This window comes from Hemicordylus capensis, chromosome 2 (assembly GCF_027244095.1).
Source record: "Hemicordylus capensis ecotype Gifberg chromosome 2, rHemCap1.1.pri, whole genome shotgun sequence".
NCBI classification, from domain to species: Eukaryota; Metazoa; Chordata; class Lepidosauria; order Squamata; family Cordylidae; genus Hemicordylus; species Hemicordylus capensis.
In genome coordinates, this window is record NC_069658.1 from 26,154,460 (window position 1) to 26,178,019 (window position 23,560).

Below are 23,560 nucleotides of genomic sequence, written 5' to 3' on the forward strand. Positions count from 1 at the left end.
ATATATGCTTTCTTTGAAGACCGCATTCCATCCTCTTTTGAAATTACTAAACCACGCTTTGTAATTTAGTTTTTGTTTGCCATAAATGTTGGCACAGACTGAAGTGTGCTTCATGAGTGTGCTATCATTAGTTTTACTTTGAAGGGCTGCTAATATGAAGTTCCTTTACGAAACTACTATTCAGAAAGTACATATATTTTCCTCCGTTTCGGTATATGAAGAAATGCATGCCCGAAAAGCAAAAATAGTTGTGTGTGTGCCCATGCAGTATGTTTGCCATATATCAGGCTTGTTCAACCTGTGACTCACCTAGCTGAATGCAGGCACCTGCAGCTTGAGACAACTGTTTTGTTTTTAATTTCTTATTGGCTATTAAAAGTACTTGAGATTGCAAGCACCTGGCAGGCCACAAGACACAGTGGATGTGCTTGGTGGATCATAATTCATGTAAACTTGTGATATATAGAAAATGTATGTAATTCAGAGTTGGACTGAATGGATATTATATCTGTCTTGAGAGAATGGTATAGTGACCATGAATCAGTAAATATGACTGGGTTTAATATATTTAGGTTGCAAACTAACTATTTGTTAGCTTAGAATCAGGTTTCATATATTGTACTATAATTTATTGAAAGCCAAGATTAATTGCCTTGTGATTATGATGGGAATACTGATCAGTGGGCCACTGCAGTTCCTTTTACAGTTGCTGAAGCTTGCCTAGGCCTTTACAGCGTTTCTGAGAGTAGTCTCCCAGAGTTGTGGGCTCCCTCTCTGCCTTCCCCTTCTCCCTGCCTCATTCCAAACAAGCTTTGTATTAAATAATTGTTAAAAGTAACTTTTTTGGCTTTATTGGCAAGACATGTTGCACTCTTTGTGTGTGGCTTGAAGTTTCCTGGCTCTTCCTAGATCTCCATGCGACATCTCTAGTTTTGGCAGAACTGGATGCTGCTGTTGCTTCCTGGTTTTTGCTAACCAGATGGTTTTTCCTCTCTGTGCATTCCCATCTCTGCCCCCTGTGCTGCCCCCTTTGGTGTCTCATAATGAACTACATTTGCAAGTTCCTTTCACACCTGACAGCTGTTTCAAGAGGCATCTGACTGGCTTCTGAAATAGAAGGCTGAATTAAATCGCCCCTGGAACCTGTCCAGCAAGGCAATTGCTATATTTTGTGGGTCTACCCTCTCCCCCAGTATGTCCCGTTATGAACTTATGAGTGTTTTGCCAGCAGATCCTGGGAGCCAGCTGATTTAACTGAAGACATTCTGAATTCACTTTCTCTTAATTTGGAATTCTCAGGTTCTCCTCAACTTAGGTCAACTTCTGTGTTCTCACTTCTTTAAAAAAGGTCTGCATGATTTTAAGGAGGAACACACATTCTTTTTGTGGAATCGTAGAAGTCAGTTTTGTCCCAACTTCTCTGTGTTTTTCTTGCATATCTGCAATGTGCATTTGTTTGCTCTTAAAGCCCCTACATCAAGATTTCTGTTTTGATATGATTTTACTGTATATTGTCATCACGAAAATATGGAATATGAGATTGTGGTATTCAGATTGATAATATTTTTAAAATGCCATATAAAATGTTTATAAATGAACCATTCTGCCTCAAGTATGTTGAGGAAGAATAATCTACTTGATCATCGTAATTATTTCTCAAAGAATACATGTTGAATGAATATTGGTAAAGTTGAATGCTTGCTTGTTCCTCCTCATCTGTAGGTGGTTCACACAACTTTCCATATTGTGAATACAATTAACATTTATACTTCCTGCGCTTGTAAATTCAGCCATTGTCTACGAGCCAGACCAGTTTTAAATCATAATTATGAACATACCAAAATGCACATACTCATGTGCTTCTGTACACTCATGATGAGCACTTTTAAACTTAATTTTTCTTTGATCTGCAGATAAGCCTTTGAAGAAACGAAAACAAGATTCCTATCCACAGGAGGCTGGAGGTGCTACTGGAGGAAATAAACCAGCTTCTCAGGAGACAGGTTCTGCAGGAAATGGGTCAAGGCCAGCCTTGATGGTTAGTATTGATCTTCAGCAAGCAGGACGTGCGGACTCTCAGGCAACTGTAACTCAGGACTCGGACATCATCAAAAAGCCTGAAGAGATAAAGCAATGTAATGATGGCTCTGTTTTTGTTCCTCAAGAGGATGTTGTTGGAGTACTTAAACTAAAATCTGAAAACCATCCTGAAACCCCTAGGAAAAAGTCAGATTCTGAAGGTGTAAAGGTGGAAATACAACACAATGAGAACAAACAAGCAGAAGTGCAGCAAAATGAGAGTAAAAGGATAGAAGCAAAACATAGTGAAAGCAAGCAGGCAGAAATTAAACATGAAAGCAAACATGAGAGTAGGCAGATTGATGTGAAACAAAACGAGGGCAAGCAAAATAATGGCAAACAGGAAATAAGGCAAAGATCTGAGACTCCAAAGCAGAAAAATGAAGTGAGGCCGGATACTCCAAAACAGAAAAATGAAGGTAGACCAGAAACCCCAAAGCAAAGGAATGAAGGCAGGCCAGAAACCCCAAAACACAGGCATGAAAACAGGCGGGATTCTGGTAAATCCTCCTCAGAAAAGAAGCCTGATATATCTAAACATAAAACGGAAATTAAATCTGATCCTTCCAGGGTGAAATCTGAAAGACTGGATGCATTAAAACAGAGGCCAGATGGACGTTCAGTTTCTGACTCTCTAAGGCGTGATCATTATAACCTTAAACAAAAATCTGAGGACAGGGGTGAATCAGAGAGATACAGAGGAGATTCATCAAAGCTGAGAAGACCTGAATATTTGAGATCTTCAAGTAAAGGCGAGCATGACTCGAAGCATGGAATCAAATCGGATAATGCAAAAGCTGAAAAACTAGAAAGAAAACATAGGCATGAGTCTGGTGAGTCACGTGATAGACTGTCTTCTGGGGAGCAGAGATCAAGGCCTGACAGCCCTCGTATAAAACAAGAAAGTAAAAGTGATATTAGTAAATTAAGACCGGAAAGACCAGGTTTTAAATCACCAAACAGTAAAGATGAACGAAGGACAGATGGTAATAAGAGTAAAATGGATAGTAATAAAGCACACACTGACAGTAAAGCAGAGTTTCCCAGTTATTTGTTGGGGGGAAGATCTGGGGCTTTAAAACATTTTATCATTCCAAAAATCAAACGCGATAAAGATGGCAATGTCATGCACGATGCAAGGAAATCGGACATTAAGGGTGAACCGAAGGACAAAGTAGAGAAGATTGGGCTAGTGGAGGATCTAAATAAAGGAGCTAAACCAGTTGTTGTTCTTCAGAAGCTTTCTTTGGATGATGTACAAAAATTTATTAAAGACAGAGAAGACAAATCTAGGAGCTCTTGTTTCAAACCTAACAAGAACAAGTCATCTAAATCAAACAAAGGTAAGACTCTTTAAGTTTTGTATTCTTTATAATTAGTGTCTTAGGATATTTGACTGTGATATTTATTTGGATAGAAAGGGTTTTTTAATACAGAAAAACTTGGACCTTGTTGAACTGGTATTGGACATTAACAGCTTTGAAACAAATTGTAAACGTGCTATAAATGTATTTGCCTGCATTAGAAAGTTTGTACTACTCTAGCTTAATTATTAGTAAAGACTCCTTAGCATCCCTACTGTAGATGTTTGTTTTGAACGCTATGGAAGAAGTATGTGTTTCACAATAATACTGAAATAGTAAAACAAGTTCCTTTATAACAATCATTGTCGCTGCAAAAACTCTAAAAATACGAGGTGTAAATAAGCTCTGACTTGATACTCCGAGAAGTAAATGATTTACTTAGAGTATGAAGTTCTTGGTCAATACGTTTTAAGGTTATTTTGCCCCACATTTTGAGAGTGTGGCCAAACTTGACAGTTCTGCCAATTCTGTTGATTATATATTTTTAGAAGTTTGATCAAAATATGTGGTTTGCTGTTGTAACTTAAGGACTTTCCTGTAAGTCATTCCCATGAGGTAATAAATTCATTTACAGTTCTACAGTGAGTGCTACTTCCCACTCTGGCAAACAGGGCATTCCTTTTAGTCCAATTCCCACACATTTTGGCCATTGATATCATCTCGGGATGAATGCTCATAGTGATTTATGGCAACATCTGTTCACATGGGTGGAATTTTATAGTAGTTTTATGTTTTTAAAACTTAAAAAAAAATTAAAAACACCATTGTAAATTTGGCCACTGTTGGCCTGATGGTCAGGATAACAAAAGCATTATAACACATGGAAAGCTTGAAAATATTGCAGTGCTATCACCTATTTTCCTCCTGTAGAGTAGTAGACCTTACCAGAAATGACAATGAGCATTCGTCCCCGCAGATGGTTCTGACCACCCCTGCTGGCTGTCATGTGCTGTGTGCACTCTTCTTGCATGTAGAACTGGAGAGAAGAGCAGGGGTCTCAAATCAGAGATGTTCCAAGCTCAGCATGATGTCAATGACAAGATCCCTCCCTGAGTTGGACAGCCAAAATTTGTGGGCCCTGCTTATCTCATGTAAGAGAAAGATACCTCTCCAAAGCTTTTAATCTCTTGCTGCCTGACTTTTGCCTTCTGCCTTTTAAATTGTCTCGCAAACCCAGGAGATATGGGCAGACTGGCAAATATTGTTGTAGGTTAGTATATGCTTTGTGCTTACTTGCCAGACTGCAATAGTTGGAGAATGTAATGAAGTGGTGGTGGGAACCAGCCTACCATTCTTGCTACAGGGGTGGTGCTTCCTGCTGCTGCTGTGTGTGGTGTTTACTTCTGTTTAGGAAGGTAGGAGAAATTGAATAGAATTCATTCAGAATCCCTCTTGCGAGGGCCTTGGACAACTTTGTAGTTGGGACTGGAGTAAAATAATGCCTGCTTTCTGGGATCATATGCTGATTGTTGAATAAAAAGTGAGCCTGTCACATACTGTAACCATTTATGTTTGGCTTCCAAAGAATCTTTGTGTGTGATGTTTGGCTGTGTAGAGGCAATCTATTTGTTTACGTTTTCCTAGCTTGTACTATTAGTATTTCTTTACACTTCCCATTGTCTAACTTCAGGTTAAAACACATGCATAGCTGCAAAATGCATGTTTAGGAATACATTTAAATTAAGTACATATCACACTTACTTGCCAGAAGGCATTTTGATGCTGTAATCGATTCAGTAAGGTCTTGAAAAGTTTCCCTTGTTTGTTATATTTAGAACTGCCAAGTTTGTAATTTTAGATACTCTTGGAAGAGTAAGAGATTTATATAGGTCTTGTCTCAATTGTAGCATTAGAGGTCAGGCTGCTAATCTTTCTTAAACTGGAGTGGAGATCAATCTACCTTTCCTCTAGCAAGGGATACATGTATATAGATGTATTTTTCAGTTACCTAGTGCTAGCTGTTTAAATGTATGTACCAAGTAGCAGTGTGCAAATCGATAGATTTGAGCTGAAAACAGGCCATTCTGAGTCATTTGAAAATGAAACAAAATGCCATTAAAATAAAGGGCCTGTTTGGAGTTTGAATCAAGACAACCCCATTTCGAGCTTGAATCTATTTGAGTGCCATTTTGACAGGCCTTTCCCACTTGCTGATTGGTTTTCTGGCACTGGCTTCCATTGACTTGAGATCTCCTTGCTTCTCAGTTGGTTTGTTATACAGATCAAGTGTTGTCATGGGCAACTGTGCCCTCATTGGCGGAGGGAGGGGGGACAGAAATGAGGGAATTTCAAAATGTTTTCAAAAGACCTGGAGAGGAGAGGCAAAGAGAGCCCTTAGTGTGGCCTTGAATTGCATACATCAGGAGAGGAAGGACAGAATCAAAGAAGGTTGGATTTTGTGGTTTTCTTTTCTCAGCACTGTGCTATTGCTGCTATATTATTAACTATCTGGTTTTGCTGGATCTCAGATTCACATGGCAGAACTTGGGTTCTTTCCTTTTGAGTTGTGGTTTGTTTTGTGTGTGAGATAGTGTTGTGGTGAGAAATGGACAGTGGTAGCTCAGGTAGGGGTGTGTGTGTGTGTGTGTGTGTGTGTGTGTGTGTGAGAGAGAGAGAGAGAGAGAGAGAGAGAGAGAGAGAGAGAGAGATTGAGATTGTCTTGGCGATTGCTGTGAGGTGAGCTCCATGTCTGGCCTTGAGACTAACTTGTGGTTCTGTAATCTGCATTGCAAGGGGTATTCAGTCAAAATGTAGCTGAAGTTGCTCTAGTTGAGCATGAGGCTATGCTTGCTGCTAAGAGCTGTTGCAATTCTAGGAATTTACATAAGGAGTCATAATTGTGTGTGAGAGAGTAATTTGTGACAATAATGTTACTGTGGCCCAGACACTGTAACTGGAAGTGGATTATTTTTTGGCAGTGGATTTATTTATTTTTTGGCAGTTTTGGGACTTCATTAATTTGAAATGTGTGCTCTCTGTTGGGAGGGACAGAATCCCTTTTACTGTGTGTTTTTCTGTTCTGCAGTTTTTTTCAAGGCAGGGTTGCAAAATGGGAGCACTCTGCTTGTTCTGGCCATAAGGAACAATGGGGAATTCAAAGCACCCAATTGTTCCCCATGGATAGCTCCTAGGGACACCAAAGTGGGTTGGGTGGTAGGGCATGATGGGTACTATCTACCAAACAACTCTCAAAAGAAATAGGCAAGCAGGAAACTTTTTAAAATTTTTTTAACCTTTTCCCCAAAGCCCCATAAGATCATAAACATTGTTTTAGAATTGCCCGCTTACCCATTTCTTTTGTGGTTTGGGTGGTGGATAGCAGTGTTCCTTCTAACAAGGATTCCCAGACGTTGTTGGCTACAACTCCCAGAATCTTCAGTTGCAATGGCTTTTGCTTGAGGATTATGGGAGTTGTCAACAACATCTGGAATCCCTGTTAGAGGGAGAACTGGTGGGTAGCACCCATCATGCCCTACTACCCAACCCACTTTGATGTCCCTAAGAGCTACCCATGGGTGTATCATGTTCCCCATTGTTTTCTATGGTTGAAACACTCATATAACTTGAATAGTTTTGAGGTTGATTCATCAAAACAGCTGGCTTGGCCACTGTTTTGATTAATTGATTCAAGAATTTTGTAATTTGTTTCATGCTCGAAAGGAATCACAAAATCAGTTTCTTGCACATCCAGGGTGGATTTGATTTAAATCAAACTGATTTAAATCACGATTTAAATCACGATTTAAATCACTAGCAGGGTGGATAAAAATCAATTATTTTTTTTTTAAAATCAAAAAAATTGGATTTTTTAAAATTTAAATCCGATTTTTTTGATTTAAATCCAATTTTTTTGATTTAAAAAAAATCATTGATTTTTATCCACCCTGCTAGTGATTTAAATCCTTATTTAAATCAGTTTGATTTAAATCAAACCCACCCTGTGCACATCCCTAGTAACAAGAACCTAGAAGGTGAAAATAATTTAGTTGTGGATTTCTATTGAGTGGATGTCTTACTCAGTGTATATTGCTTTTCTGTGTTCACCCTGATTTTGAAATTCCAGTTTAACTATTACTCTCATTTGTGGGCTCTTTTCTTGGGTATTAACTACCATTTCTTAAATAATTCTTAAATACCATTTCTTCTTGTTTGGGATGACATGAGTGTGTATTTGTAATCTAATGTAAGACATTAAAATGTGCCTTTTAAAAAATGTGTCAGAATGCCACTTTTTGTGTATAAGGCCTGTACAAAAGGGACGGGCTGCACTTGAACCAAGATGGAACCAGACTGCTGGCACTTAAAATCAAAAAGGTTGCAGAGCAGCTTTTAAAATGACACCTGGGGAACAGCCAATGGGAGCTGGGAAGTATCCCGTTTGGCAAAAGCCATCCTTTAAAGTGTGAGGCTGCAAAGAATTCAAATAAAACAGAAGGGGACAGAGCTGAACCGCATAAAGAGCAGACGGGAGCCTGTGCCAGCAGGTCAAAGAGTCAAAAGAATAGCATACATCAGGGGAGAGATTCAGCATATTGGTGCTTTTATGCCAATGCCAGAAGCCTCCGAGCCAAGATGGGTGAGCTGGAGTGCTTGGTTGCTAACGCAGAAATAGACATAGTGGGCATAACAGAAACATGGTGGAACAGTGAGAACCGGTGGGACAGTGTTATCCCTGGGTATAAACTCTATAGAAAGGACAGGGAGGGGCGCCTTGGAGGAGGGGTAGCACTGTATGTTAAAGAAGGGATAGAATCTAACAAGCTAGAAAACCTAGTTGGACTGGAGTCCTCCACAGAAACCCTGTGGGTGACTATACAAGGCCGGAAAGGGAACGTGCTACTGGGGATGTGCTATCGCCCTCCGGATCAAAATGCCGACAGTGACTGGGAGTTGCAGGAGGAAATCAGGGAGGCGTCAAGGAGAGGCAGGGCTGTAATTATGGGTGATTTCAACTACCCACACATAGACTGGGTAAATACACATTCAAGTCAGGACAAAGAGGTCAAATTTCTAGTTGGTCATGGAACCGACCAGAGCGAAGACGACCTTGGATCTAATTCTGAGTGACACCCAGGACCTGGTGCGTGATGTCAGTGTCATCGACCCTTTAGGGAACAGTGACCACAGTGCCATCAAATTCAGCATACATGCGGGGAGAGAATCACCAAGGATGTCAAACACAGACATTTTGAATTTCAGAAGAGGAAACTTTTCCAAAATGAGGAGTATGGTGAAAAGAAAGCTGAGGGGGGAAATCGAGAGAGTCACTTCACTCCAGAGTGCATGGAGTTTACTCAAAACCACAATACTAGAAGCCCAGTTAGATTGTATACCCAAAAGGAGGAAGGGTACCACTAAGTCCAGCAGGATGCCAGCATGGCTAACGGGTACCATCAAAGAAGCCATAAAAGGGAAGAAGACTTCCTTCTGAAATTGGAAGGCCTATCCAAATGAAGAGAACAGAAAGGAACACAAACTCTGGCAAAAGAAATGCAAGGTGACAATAAGGGAGGCAAAAAGAGAGTTTGAGGAACATTTAGCCAAAAGTATCAAGGGGAATAACAAAAACTTCTTTAAGTACATCAGAAGCAGGAAACCTGCCAGGGAGGCGGTTGGGCCATTAGACAATGAGGGAGTGAAAGGGATTATTAAGGAGGATATGGAGGTTGCAGAGAAGCTCAATGAGTTCTTTGCATCTGTCTTCACGGCAGAGGATACTGAGCATATACCTGTTCCTGAACCAGGCTTTTTGGGGTTGGAGGCTAGAGAGCTGAGTCAGATAGAAGTGACAAGGGATGATGTTCTAAACTGTCTGGAAAAACTGAAAGCTAACAAATCACCAGGGCCGGATGGCATCCATCCAAGAGTCCTCAAAGAACTCAAATGTGAAATTGCCGACCTCCTTGCTAAAATATTTAACTTATCCCTGAAATCAGGCTCTGTACCAGAGGACTGGAGAGTAGCAAATATAACACTGATTTTCAAGGAGGGATCCAGGGGCGATTACAGGCCAGTTAGCCTAACGTCCGTTCCAGGCAAATTGATGGAAAGCATCCTCAAGGATAAAATTGTAAAGCACCTAGAAGAACAGGCCCTGCTGGGAGTGAGCCAGCATGGCTTCCGCAAAGGTAAATCTTGCCTCACCAACCTTTTGGACTTCTTTGAGAGTGTCAACAAGTGTGTGGATCAAGGTGATCCAGTTGACATAGTCTACCTGGACTTCCAAAAAGCTTTTGACAAAGTTCCTCATCAAAGACTCCTGAGGAAACTTAGCTGTCATGGGATAAAGGAACAAGTACATGTGTGGATTGCTAACTGGTTGAAAGACAGGAAACAGAGGGTAGGTATAAATGGAGAGTTTTCACAATGGGGGGAAGTAAGAAGTGGGGTCCCCCAGGGATCTGTACAGGGACCAGTGCTTTTTAATTTATTCATAAATGATCTAGAAGCAGGGTTAAGCAGCAAGGTGGCCAAATTTGCAGATGATACCAAACTCTTCCGGGTAGTGAAATCCGAAACGGATTGTGAGCAGCTCCAAAAGGATCTCTCCAAACTGGGGGATTGGGCGACAAAATGGCAAATGCGGTTCAATGTTAGCAAGTGTAAAGTGATGCACATTGGGACGAAAAACCCCAACTTCAAGTATATGCTGATGGGATCCGAGCTGTCGGTGACGGACCAGGAGAGGGATCTTGGGGTTGTGGTGGACAGCTCGTTGAAAGTGTCGACTCAATGTGCGGCAGCTGTGAAAAAGGCCAATTCCATGCTAGGGATCATTAGAAAGGGGATTGAAAATAAAACGGTTAACATTATAATGCCCTTATACAAAACTATGGTGCGACCACACTTGGAGTACTGCATACAATTCTGGTCACCACATCTTAAAAAGGACATTGTTGAACTGGAGAAGGTACAGAAGAGGGCAACCAAGATGATCAGGGGCCTAGAGCACCTTTCTTATGAGGCAAGACTACAACACCTGGGGCTTTTTAGTTTAGAAAAAAGACGACTGCGGGGAGACATGATAGAGGTCTATAAAATCATGCATGGTGTGGAGAAAGTGGAGAGAGAGAAATTCTTTTCCCTCTCACACAACACTAGAACCAGGGGTCACTCCATGAAATTGATTGAAAGGAGGTCTAGGACCAACAAACGGAAGTACTTTTTCACACAACACGTGATCCACTTGTGGAACTCTCTGCCACAGGATGTGGTGACAGTCAACAACCTGGATGGCTTTAAGAGGGGTTTGAATGACTTCATGGAGGAGAGGTCTATCAATGGCTACTAGTCGGAGGGCTGTGGGCCACCTCCAGTCTCAAAGGCAGGATGGCTCTGAGAATCAGTTGCAGGGGAGTAACGGCAGGAGAGAGGGCACGCCCTCAACTCCTGTCTGTGGCTTCCAGCGGCATCTGGTGGGCCACTGTGCGAAACAGGATGCTGGACTAGATGGGCCTTGGGCCTGATCCAGCAGCGCTGTTCTTATGTTCTTACGTTGAAATTATGAACTAAATGTAGAATAATGTATTGCTAATTCTCAGTCTGCTATTCAGTTCAGTGTGTTGATTGAAAAGTTGCAATATAGGCAGCAGTTCTACAGAGGAGTCATTATATAGTCAGTAGACCTAGAAATGCGGTCATAGGTACATGGGATGCTGCCTTATACGGAGTTGGACCATTGGTCCATTTAGCTCAGTATTGTTTAAACTGACTAGCATTGGCATCTCTAAGGTTTCAAGTAGGAGTCCTTCCCAGCCCTTCAAGGAGATGCCAAGAATTGAACCTTGGACCTTCTGCATGCACAGTAGATGTTCTACTTCTGAGCTATGGCCTCATCCCAAAGGTGGCATACATTGGTCTCCCATCCAGGCACTGATTGCACCAAAACCTGCTTAGCTTCAGCAAGGTGGCTATATGTGCTCTTAGAACACGTTCTGGGGCCCAGTCCTCATTTTAGCCTTGAAAGTTGATATATTCTGCATTAAATGCTTACAGTTGAATTTTTCACCTTATAATCTAAAATTCACTCTTAAAAATAAACTTAAAAATAAATGTGTGGTTCTCTTCCCCCCCCCCAATGAGGTGACACCTTCATGATGCTTCTTAATTGCTATTGAAAATATGGCAGAAGTTTTGTGTTTCATTTCATTTTCTTTTTGCAGCTTGGACAGTGTAATTATAAAAGTTCACTGTAGACATGCATGAAGAGTTGTTTTTTCTGTTATAGGGAATCTTGTCAAAATAACTGATGTTTATAAATAAGAAAATTGCTTCAAAGTTGTGTTCATCTACTGACACAGTCTATTTGTATATGCTGATATGAACTGATAAATGGGTCAATGTATTTTTCTGCTTATGAAGTATCTGCTTAAGTAGGCATCTTCTGATTGGGGGAGCAATCTATTTGCAAAGCAGAGTGCTTATTTGATTTTATATTTTACTGAAGTCTCTGTACTTTAGCATAAGAATAATGTGTGTTTATGGGTAATTCTCTCTGCTGCTAACTAAAATAACTTCTTTTTATGTTTTATAGCCTCTTTGGGGTACAGTGTAATATGAACCAGCAGATATTTACTGTGTTCAGATATATGTATTCACTTAGTTTACTCTTCATTGATAGGTAGCATAGATCAGTCAGTGTTAAAGGAATTACCTCCAGAACTGCTAGCAGAAATTGAATCTACAATGCCTCTTTGTGAACGTGTGAAAATGAACAAACGTAAACGTAGCACAGTAAATGAAAAACCAAAGTATGCTGAAATCAGTTCTGATGAAGACAATGACAGTGAAGATGCTTTTGAAAGTAAGTAGTACAATAATGTCTCATTTTGGAAATGGTGATACATTGCTCATGATTGGGATTTATTGCAAATATACTATCCATTCTGCCAAAGAAGGAAAGATGAGTTCACCTGGTAGCCTGTAGCTTTGCATATGCCCAGAGTAGGAGAAAGCCAAACCCCATAGAAGTGAAACATGATCTGAAACATGTTGTGCACCTGCAAGGGGTATGGCCCTTTAGTCTTCATTGTATGACCCAAAAAACCACTGTTCATTCTCACTACAATAGAGCACTGTCAAAGGTAACACAGCAAGCCAAAAGTCAAATAACCTAAAGCTTCAGAAGCTGAAGTTCTTAAAGCAACTAGAATATGAGGCAAAATGTAGTTCTCCCTTCCAGGCCTCCATGGGTCCCTCATCAAGGGCTTTCACCTCCTTTTCACATATATGTATTATAAACCTTGTACATGTTAATACTTTTATTTTGTTTAGATGTAGGGTTCTCAAGACTGGGCTTGTCTCCATGGCATGTTGACCTCTTGACACCCTTACCTGGCACCTCAACAGGGAGGCAGGTTTTCTGTAGGGAATATCTCCAGGGGTTGCCATACCACACCAGTATACCTCACTATACATATTGCAGGGTTAAAATCTTATTTGTGCTGGCCCCAAAAGTTAAAGGAGTACACTTTTAATAAAACTCAGGATTAATGGATGACTTACAATGCTACAAGGTGTGCTGTGTGTGTCTCTTGCTCACATACAAACACTACTACTGAACTAAAAAGAAACGCAATAAAAACAAAAATTGGTTACAGTATATCAAGAGTATCCGGAGAGCAGAGGACTATTCCAGATTGTGGGATAGGGGAGAGGTTTCTGAAAGACAAATCTTGGAAGGAAATAATTGGGTATGGAGAATATGTGCACATGCGCTCTTCTGAGTCCTCTATAGATTTACATGGTACCATAGAAATACCAAGTGATTTGCAAAAGGATAAATTTAAACAGGTTCCTGATCAAATTGCCTTATGCTCAGAAAAAATAACAGGAACAAAAAGAAGAGGGAGGGTGTAATAGATATGAATAGTTCAGATAATGGTGTATAGTCAAATCTAAGAGGGGGGAAACAAAGATTTATATATATATATATATATATATATATATATATATATATATATATATATATATATATACACCTGTATCTATATCTATCTCACACACACATCCTCACCCCCCCCCCCTTATTTGAATTTGGGGGGATATGTCTTAGGAGGGAAAAGTAGCTACATGTTCATCTGAAACTTAAAAGGAATGTTAGCATTTCCAGGAAAAGAAAGAGGCAAGAGAGAAATGATGAAGACGTTTAATGGGACAAGGAGCTTGGGCTTATCAGGAGAAAGAACCCAATGAATGTGGAGCCCTGATGGGAACTTGTCTTGCCCCCACTCCCCGCCAAAGAGAGAGAGATCAAGATCATTTTTTATGAGCTTGAAAAGTGAGAACCAAAAGTTTTAACTGAATACAAAATGATATTGGGAGCCGGTGACATGAACAGTTGAGAAGGGGCATTATATTTATGGTGAGCAAGACAAAGAATGCAAGTAGCAAGGATAGGGTTTTAGGGAAGCGATTGTGGGCAGTGTTTCCTCTAATATTTTTAAATCAGTGAGTGGAATGAATTTAGTTCTGGGTGGCAGTATCAAGGCAGTGTGCTAACATGTTGTAGTGGATGAAAGGCCTTTGTCTCAGAACAAGCTGACATGAGGGAAAGAAAAATGCTGAGCCATCTCTGCTGAGCTTTCTGGCCCAGGCTTGTAAAACTTTCCTGTAATTTTTAGTAGGTTCTAAAGGCTGCTACCACCACCCACTTATCAACAGAGCTTAAAAACCCCTGGACTTGGGGTGGAATCCCAGGGAAACTCTCTTTCTTTTGCTATTGGAAAAGTACACAAAAATCCTCCACATGCAAGCCTACATGTAGTGAGAAAACTGGTAGTTTGCTGAACGTCTGATGACGTGCTTGCACCAGAGTAAGACCCCCTTTCAGCCCCCTCTTTCTCCTGAGTTAAAACCCCACTCGGAGAAGCTTGTAAAAGAAGAGAACAAAAAGAAAAACAGTTTTATTCAAATGCTACAGACTGTTTCCGTCTGAGGCTCCCTCAGCTTTTAGTTACAGTAAAAATAATCAGTAGGTTACATGAATACTACAGAAAGCACCCCAAACGATGTTGAGGCGACATGCTTTAAAAATCATGGTCACCCAGTTGCAAGGAACAGGTACGTAGGAAAATACAAAAGCACCTTTAAAAGCCTACAGAGTGTTTTACAGCCCATCCTGGCTGGATGGGCGAAGGCTAGTGTTTCTTAGTTTAGTTATGTTACAGGTAAGTAATAATAGACCAGTATCAGGAATATGCAAAACACACACACAAGGAATATAACTTCTAACGCAAAGTCTGACTAAACAAACTTTTCCCTAGACTAAACTTCCCCAAACCAAAGTCCTGGCTTCCTTTGTCTTGAACTCACCAAACCCCTGGATTGAGAATTCAAGCCTCTGCAGCCCTGTCTTCCAAGATATGTAGCCATACTCTATGGCAACATGTCCTGCTCACACCCCCAGCCTGCTGCTCTAACAAAGAGTCGCTCCATCCTCCCAGTGGCTGTCTAGGTCCCACTCTCCTGGTGGGCTGATTGGCTGATCCCTGGAGTTCACTAGCCTGTCAGTCAGGACAGGGTTCACTTTCGGTTAACTCTTTAGGGGTGGGTGGCTGATCACTACAGATGTGCACTATTATGTGCCACTATAGATACATAACACACGTGCATGTGTGTGTTCTCTCTCTCTCTCCCTCCCCCCCACACACCCACACACACTCTCACTCACTTCATAAACATGGAAGGAAAGAAGTATATTTTACAATTCTATTCATAAAATTGGGTTTTTACTTTCTTACACTTCACATTTAAGTATAATAAAACCAAGCCAGAATCTAGAACAAGGCAGAAGCAAAGCTTGAAAGATTTAAACCTAAAAAGGAGCATATACATTACAAAGAATAGCTTCTTTTTGGAAAGGGGTTTGATTCCTACTTGGAGCTTATTCAGTGAAACACACAACTTTACAGCATTATTCCATTTGTATGATAGTTGGTGCTCCTTCCAGGCAGTATTTATTTCATCAAAATAAGTAAATATTTATAGGAACTTTATCAAATATAAGTTATAATATTTAATATTTTTGATTACTTATTTTGGTTATTTATTAGCCTTACCTGTGACGCGTGCTGTGTGTATGCCATGAGTGGCGATGGCATCATGTGTGCGAGTGCACACACAGCACAGGCACAGGTTGAATAACAGCGAGATACAGCTGTCTGCTCGGCAGCCTTCATGCCTGCAACTACTCTCTTGAAGTTGGTCTGATTAAAAATGGGTTGTGGACTCCAAGGACTATCTCCTTTGGAAACAAGAAGCTACTGTCAATCTGCTCTCCCATCCACAGGCACTGACTACCCTAAGACTTGCAGAAAGTAATGCTAATGCCTAATGGGGAAGGCGTTTGCTTCCTAATCTCTGAAATACTTTAGAGACTAGGAAGTGAGCTGTATTGGAGTAATGGAAGGACAGGATTAACTACAAATCAGTGGTCTGGGTTGATATGGTGAAAGTGGAAGGGGAGAAGTGAAATACAGCTTTTTTAGAAGGTGAAAGAAAGGCAACTTGACATTAGTAGCATACCTGAGCAAATGGGAGACAGACTGACAGGACGCACATAGAAAGGAGAATTGTGGGAGTGGAAAGGGAAACTAAGGAAAATACTCTGTGGATTCAAAGTGACTGTGGGGTGCATGGTTAGGGAAGGACTACTGTGCAGTGTTGGAAATCAAACTATGGAGACCATTGCTATATGGTGGCCCATAAATATGAAGAACTCTCTTTCATGAATGTGTGTTCTTCATGTTCCTTGGGACTTTTTTCCCTTAGTTCAATTTTGGCTGCTAAGCTGTCTGAGAGGTCTATGGAGCCTTCCTTTCTACAAGAGCTTCACATAGTCCCCCTTCATAAGGGACTATGAGGTGTGGTCCCCCTGGGCTAGCTGATAGTATATAGACTATGCAGCTTTGCTTTTGTTAGTAAAGAATATAGAAGACACAAAGGAGAGAAAGATCAGGTGGGGAAAGGGATTTCAGCACAACCTGTACTGTCTACATTCTTGCTGTGACCATGGGCTGCTGCTGGACTTTAGTTCTGGTGGGAAGTGGGATGAGTGTAGTAGGAGGGCAGAGAAAGTAGGCAGCAGGTTTGACAGAAACAGGGCTGGATATCCTTCTTGGCTGAGAGTGGGGGTAAGTTTTTAAAAATGGGGGTAACTCCAAACAAATCAGCAGAATATTGATTAGTCTTCTGTGATGTTTTGCTTCAGGGAAACACCACAATTGACTGATTAAACTGCATTTGTTTGCATGCACCAGGTGGGCAATGGTCTTTACTTGTCTTTGCTAAAGGTCTCTGAATTTAAAAGGAAAGGTGAATCTTTTCAGGAACTCTGTTTCTATCAGAGAATGGAGAGATGACCTGAGAAGTTGGTAGGCAGATTAGAAGAGGTTTCCAGCTGTTACCAATGAAAGATGCTTGCAGCTTAGAGTGGCTGTGTTTTGTAACTGCTTTGTGAGCAGCAGCCTTTGAGGGAGGGATCAAAGAAACAAACTGTGGCTCTGGATCGTGATTTGTTGAATCCATTAGAATGGGTTCTGCGCCTACATGGAAGCCTCTCAGTGTGGAGTACCACAGCCCCTTTTCAGCCCTTTTGCCCCACCCCATGTGACTGTGTGGTTATTTAAGGCGGGAGGAAGCACAAGCACCTCAGTTCCGTTACGACCACTGTAGCGACCGGTTCCTCTGGCACTGCAGCGCCTTCGTTCTGGTTCCTTGTCTTTGTGAGGAAAAATCCCAGTCTAATCCTTCAACAACAAGATTTAAATCTTCGCAGGCTGCTGAAGCAGCATGGAGATAAAATGGCAGACATGACAGTTCCCGCCAATAAAAAAGAAAAAACCTTGACATAGGCTGCTACCCTGTCCCCTTCATTGACGCAAGACATTTTTGTTTCAGTATCAAAGCCATCAATGCCAAAAGATTCGGCGCCAACTGCATTAACACAAGAACATTCAGTCCTGGTAGCTACATCGGCATCGAAAACCCTGTCAAGAAGTGTTGTGCTTGTCTCTCCTTCGTCATTGATGGATTATATTGTACCCTCGATATCGATGCATTTGCCCTCGATGTAGAGAACTTTGGCACCGAAATCTCTAGACATTGGCATCAAATCCACCTCCGATGCCACGCATGTTCTTGTCCCCATCACCAACGCAAATAAGATCCCCATCGAAGCTGAGAGGCAAAGTACCAGCTTCAACGTTGAATACTCTAGTAGTAGGAGACGCTATAACACCTCGTTGTCAAGTTCCATTGTGTTAAAAGTTGAGTAGGATGAAAATCAGGGCCGATCAACTGCATTGGAGCCTAATACAGCCTATTCATTGTTATCAGTGCTTGACTCTGCTGCTACTACCCCTTCAACTTTTAGGTGTTTCCCACAGACGACAGATAGAGAAACTCGCCTCCCACCAACAGAGCCTGTTTCGACCCCATCCTGCACATTGTCTGCTGCACAGCTGGAGACTTCCACTGCTTGGCACACCTGTGGTTTCGCTCATCACATGTCCCTGCCCTCTCATTCTGTATTGTTTAGCCAGACTTCTCCAGGACTAGCGTACAATTATGATGAAGATAGACCTTGGAAAATAGGAACATAGGAAGCTGCCATATACTGAGTCAGACCATTGGTCTATCTAGCTCAGTATTGTCTTCACAGACTGGGAGCGGCTTCTCCAAGGTTGCAGGCAGGAATCTCTCAGCCCTATCTTGGACAAGCCAAGGAGGGAACTTGAAACCTTTTGCTCTTCCCAGAGTGGCTCCGTCCTCTGAAGGGAATAGCTTTCAGTGCTCACACTTCTAGTCTCTCTTTTATATGCAGCCAGGGTGGACCCTGCTTAACTAAGGGGACAAGTCATGCTTGCTATCACAAGACCAGCTCTTCTCTCCAGATCTCTGGTTTCCATAAACAGAATCCTCTAGGAAAGGCTTATACCCAAGGGCTTCTTGTGCGCACTCTGGCTAGTGGCTATGCCTTTTTGCCTATGCATCCTCTGGTGTTGATGGCAGGGGCAACTACTCAAACTTTACCAGTTCTGACATCTAGTCAACAACATAAACATCATCTGTCTTCCCACCAACAGAGCCCATTTTAGCTACAAAACAGACTCGGACTAAAGGGTTCCAACTCCATTCAATTGCTATCTAAACAGATCCATGGGAGCCAATGATGCCTGCTCCTATTCAGCCAGCCCCAGCAGATCAGCAACCACACTCTTCACTGGTTCCTTCAGAACAAAGTCACCACAGCCTTTCGGATTCTGAATCTGAAACAGAGACTATTAATCCAGATCTTTCTCCTGATGTGGCTATGCCAACACATGTTTCTCCAACTGAGGAAATGAAAGCTTATGTCCATCTTAAAAAATATGGCTACTAAAAGATTTGGCTATGGTGCTAGGCTTGGATGTTAAGTCACAGTTACTGTTGATGACCCGGTGTATAATTATATGCCATGTTGGCGCAACTGGTGGTTTTGCCTCTTTTGCCAGTAATCTCCAAAGCGGTGCAATGTGTGTAGGAGGTGCCACATACTTCAACCGCAACTTCAGAAAGACTAGAGGGGACTTTACAGGGTGCAGGAACAGGAAAACACCTACCTGTTTGAAACACCCAGTGCCTAACTCCCTTGTTATAGATTGTGCAACTTCTGCAAGGTTGGGTAAGCACCACACCACTCCTGCCGACTGGAAGTTGGATGTCTTAGGCAGGAAAGTATACTCAACATCCTGTTTATCTATCAAAATATCAAACTATTCAGCATGCACAGCCTAATATAATTACTGCCTATGGGAGCGTTTAGGACAGGAATTGAACACTTTCTCCCCAGATGAGTTTAAAGTCCACGTTAGAAAAGTGCTGCTAAAATCAACAGAAGTTACCAGACAACAGCTTAGTACCGCAAAACACTTGGCAGAGTCAGAATCAAGAGCTATGAGCATCTCCAACACTTTAAGACGACATACGTGGCTCCACTCTGCGTCTCTTCAAGTTGGTATGAAGGACAAAATTGATGGTCTCCCATTTGATGGGAAAGGCCTGTTTTTAAATCAAACTGATACAACTCCGGAGAAGTTTAAAACATCAAAATTTACTGCTAAGACTTTTGCATCCAATTCCACCACTTCTTATTTGGCAAAAACAGACATATAATAGAACACACTCTGGCTACAGGCAACTAGAAAACCATGGCTTTAGAAAATCTTACCAACCATATAACAAGAAGCATTAACAGCCCAAGAATAAGAACAATCAGGGCCAGCATAATAACAAGGGTGATGCCCCTAAACAGCATCTTTGAAGGTGGCAGCATAATAACCCATCACTCTCCTGCCCAACTTTAGCAGCGACCTACTCCAACATTGTAGCACTGAATGGGACAGCCTGCAACATAAATCAGGCTCATTTAACACCATCAGCTAACAATAACATTAGATTGCCATGCCCAAGCATGACACCATATAACACCAGACTGGTGGATGTTATCTCTTCAGGCTACACTATAGAGTTCAAGACACATCCATCTTTTGGGGGGTTGATCTTCACAAGGGCTAATTTGGCCCTGCTGAAGGAAGTCCAGGAGCTGCTGGACAAACAGGCTATCATCCCAGATGGATGGGCGCAGAGGCGGGAGGGATTCTACTTCCACTATTTTCAGATCCCCAAAAGGGATGAGGGACTAAGACCGATAATGGATCTAAGACATCTGAACAAATGTGTTCATGTTAAAAAGTGTCTAATGACAGGGTTGCAAGACATCCTGCCACTTTTACATCGGGAGCGCTGGCTTGAAATGTTAGACCTCTGAGATGCTTATTTCCACATAGAGATCAGGTCTGCCTACCAGAAGTATCTAAGATTCACAGGTGGTGGCCCATCTACTAGCCAGCCAGGTAATGGCCATTCTTGTCACACCAAGTTGGCCTTGCCAACCATGGTTTCCTCATCTACTCAGACTATCCAAGCATATGTACAGGAGACTTCCTCCATACCGGGATCTTCTAGCCCGAGACAGCAAGTGGGTATTGCACCCAGAAGTACCCACTCTAAAATTAACAGCATGGAGGATAGTCTTCAAAACAAGATTGTGTTAAACCAAAGAAAGCCTTCCACCAGAAGAAACTGCTCAAATTAGTGGAAGTGCTTCAATGTTTACGCTGACTCTAGAGGCTTCGGGGGCTATCTAAGGCTACGATGTGCAAGGTTCTGCTTGTCTGACCTTGTTAAAAACATCAGAGTTGTCCAATATCTCCATTAAAGTTCACTTAGAGTCTCGGCTAAGCACCCGGGATGGGATGGGAAAACAGTATTCTTCCACCCTCAACTGCAAGAGTTTTTTAAAGGGTCTCTCCAACCTATACCCACTGAGCCATGGGTATAGCAACCACTAGAGCCATGGAGTATTTCTTTGGTTCATTTGGCCCTGACATTACCACCATTTGAGCCAATAGCTACAGCTGACCTGAAACTTGTCTCATTAAAAACAGCCTTCTTGGTGCCCACAGAGTGAGCGAGCTGACTGCGTTGAGAATGGATGTGCCTTTTACATGCTTTTATAGGGATATGCGGTCTTACTATATCCTGATCTCGCCTTCCTACCAAAAATTGTGACAGGTTTTCATATAAATCAAGATATAGTACTACCTGCCTTTTTCAGCTCTCCAAAATTAGCTTTTGAGCCAGCCTTGTACTCCTTGGATGTTAAAGGGGTTCTTCTGTTCTACCTATCTAGGACAAAGTCAATAAAGAAAACAAGGAAGTTGTTTGTTTGCTATAAAGGCAGATCTTAAGGTCAAGCACTGTCTAGGCAGAGATTGTCCCACTGGCTAGTGGAACTTATGACTTATAAGGTACATAAGATTCAGCCGCCAAAATCCATAAAGGCACACTCTACCAGAGCAGATGGAACCTCAGCAGCTTACCTGTCAGGCATTTCATTCGAGGACATTTGTAGAGTAGCAACATGGTCCTCTGAACTGCCCTTCATAAAGCATTATGCCATCGACTTGCGCTCTGTGGCAGAGGCAAATTTTGAGAGAGGTGTTCTAAAAAGGGTGTTACGATGATTCCAGCTACTGCTTCCTCCTCCTAAAGGAGCTGACTAAACACTCATTCTAATGGAGTCAACAGATCACAATCCAGATAAACAGATAAATCCAATTGCTTACCTGTAACTGATGATCTGGTAGTCATGTGTTGATATCCATTTAGACCCTCTTCAGTAGTGTGCAAGTATTCTACTGGAATTCACCTGCTTGTACAGCATCGTTTGCCTGTTTCAGCAGTCTTCAAGGAACAGGTGCATGCGCTACCTCCCTCCTTAAATAGCCACGTAGTCATGTGGGGCAGGGCACAAGCGCTGAAAAGGAGCTATGGTACTCCACCCCAAGATGCTTCCGTGCAGGCGCAGAACCCATTCTAATGGATATCAACGGATCACCACCAGGTCATCAGTTGCAGGTGAACAACCTGTTTTTATGTGTTTGGATGCAGCACAAAACTAAGGTTGACCATTACCTAGGTACACAAGCCAACTTCAAACTCAAGGTTCAGATCTTGGTTGAACCACTATAAATAAACCGAGGGTAGTGCCATGGTGTGAAAGTAACTTGAAATAAGCTGAGGTTCCATGTGACATCTGAACTGGTCCAGTCTGAAAACATTCAGTAGTGTTTCAAATTCAAATCTTTATTGTTATGGTCATTCGACAGGCAAAACACAAAGTACAAAAACTTTAAATAAAAGCAAACATGGCCAATAAGTAATAAACTGTTAAAACATAAAACAGAGCTGTCACACCCGAGTTCATCCATTACATAAAACAGAGGGCTCCATACATTATAATACTCTAAAATTCAATTCAATCCAACCCCATATCTTGCTTCTCAACATTTCTTATCCTAGTCTTGTTAGCCAAAAAACAAAACTTTACCACGTTATAAGATACTACATCCCAATGGTCTGTTAAAAGTAATTCCAAAAAGAACTGTTCAGAACAACTGGGGTATGCTGCTAAAAAAGGACTTCTATCTCTCTCCCACAAAGTTCAATAAAACTGACAATTCAAGATAACATGGACCGTTGACTCAACTTCCTCAGAACCATAAGGGCAGTCACGCTTCTTGTAGGGAATCTTACAGTAACTCCCCTCCCAGACAGCCGTTTCTAAGGCATTACACTGGGCCAGCGTCGGAGCCCTCCAGAAACTAGGTACTAATATTTTATTAAGGTACAGTGAGGGAAATAAGTATTTGATCCCCTGCTGATTTTGTCCGTTTGCCCTCTGACACAGAAATGACCAGGCTATAATTGGAATGGTAGGTTTATTGTAGCTGTGAGAGACAGGATAACAACAAACAAACCCTCAAAAGCCCAGTGCCCAAAAGTCAGCGATGGATTTGCATTGTAGTGAGGGAAATAAGTATTCGATCCCTTCACAAAAGATGTCTTAGTACTTGGTGGCAAAACCCTTGTTGGCAATCACAGAGGTCAGACGTTTCTTGTAGTTGGCCACCAGGTTTGCACACAACCCAGGAGGGATGTTGTCCCACTCCTCTTTGCAGATCCTCTCCAAGTCAGAAAGGTTTCGAGGCTGATGTTTGGCAACCCGAACCTTCAGCTCCCTCCACAGATTTTCTATGGGATTAAGGTCTGGAGACTGGCTGGGCCACTCCAGGACCTTCATGTGCTTCTTCTTGATCCACTCCTTTGTTGCCTTGGCTGTGTGTTTTGGGTCATTGTCTTGCTGGAATACCCATCCACGACCCATTCTCAATGCCCTGGCTGAGGGAAGGAGGTGCTCACCCAAGATCTGACGGTACATGGTCCCGTCCATCGTCCCTTCGATGCGGTGAAGGTGTCCTGTCCCCTTAGTAGAAAAACACCCCCAAAGCATAATGTGTTCACCTCCATGTTTGACGGTGGGGATGGTGTTCTTGGGCTCATAGGCAGCATTCCTCCTCCTCCACACACGGCGAGTTGAGTTGATGCCAAAGAGCTCGATTTTGGTCTCATCTGACCACAACATTTTCACCCAGTTCTCCTCTGGATCATTCAGATGTGCATTGGCAAACTGCAGACGGGCCTGTACATGTGCTGCCTTGAGCAGGGGGACC

The 23,560-nt window shown here is 42.0% G+C and overlaps 1 protein-coding gene across 6 annotated transcripts in view; it reads left to right on the plus strand.

Annotated features, from left to right (window-relative positions):
* The window catches only part of NIPBL (NIPBL cohesin loading factor), a 282,797-nt gene that overhangs the window by 174,424 nt on the left and 84,813 nt on the right, over window positions 1-23,560 (plus strand). For all 6 annotated transcript variants that reach the window (XM_053290927.1, XM_053290922.1, XM_053290926.1 and 3 more), the window contains 2 exons: window positions 1,914-3,422; window positions 12,064-12,246. In XM_053290927.1, the coding sequence (XP_053146902.1) occupies window positions 1,914-3,422; window positions 12,064-12,246 (1,692 nt within the window). The remainder of the gene's footprint in view (window positions 1-1,913; window positions 3,423-12,063; window positions 12,247-23,560) is intronic.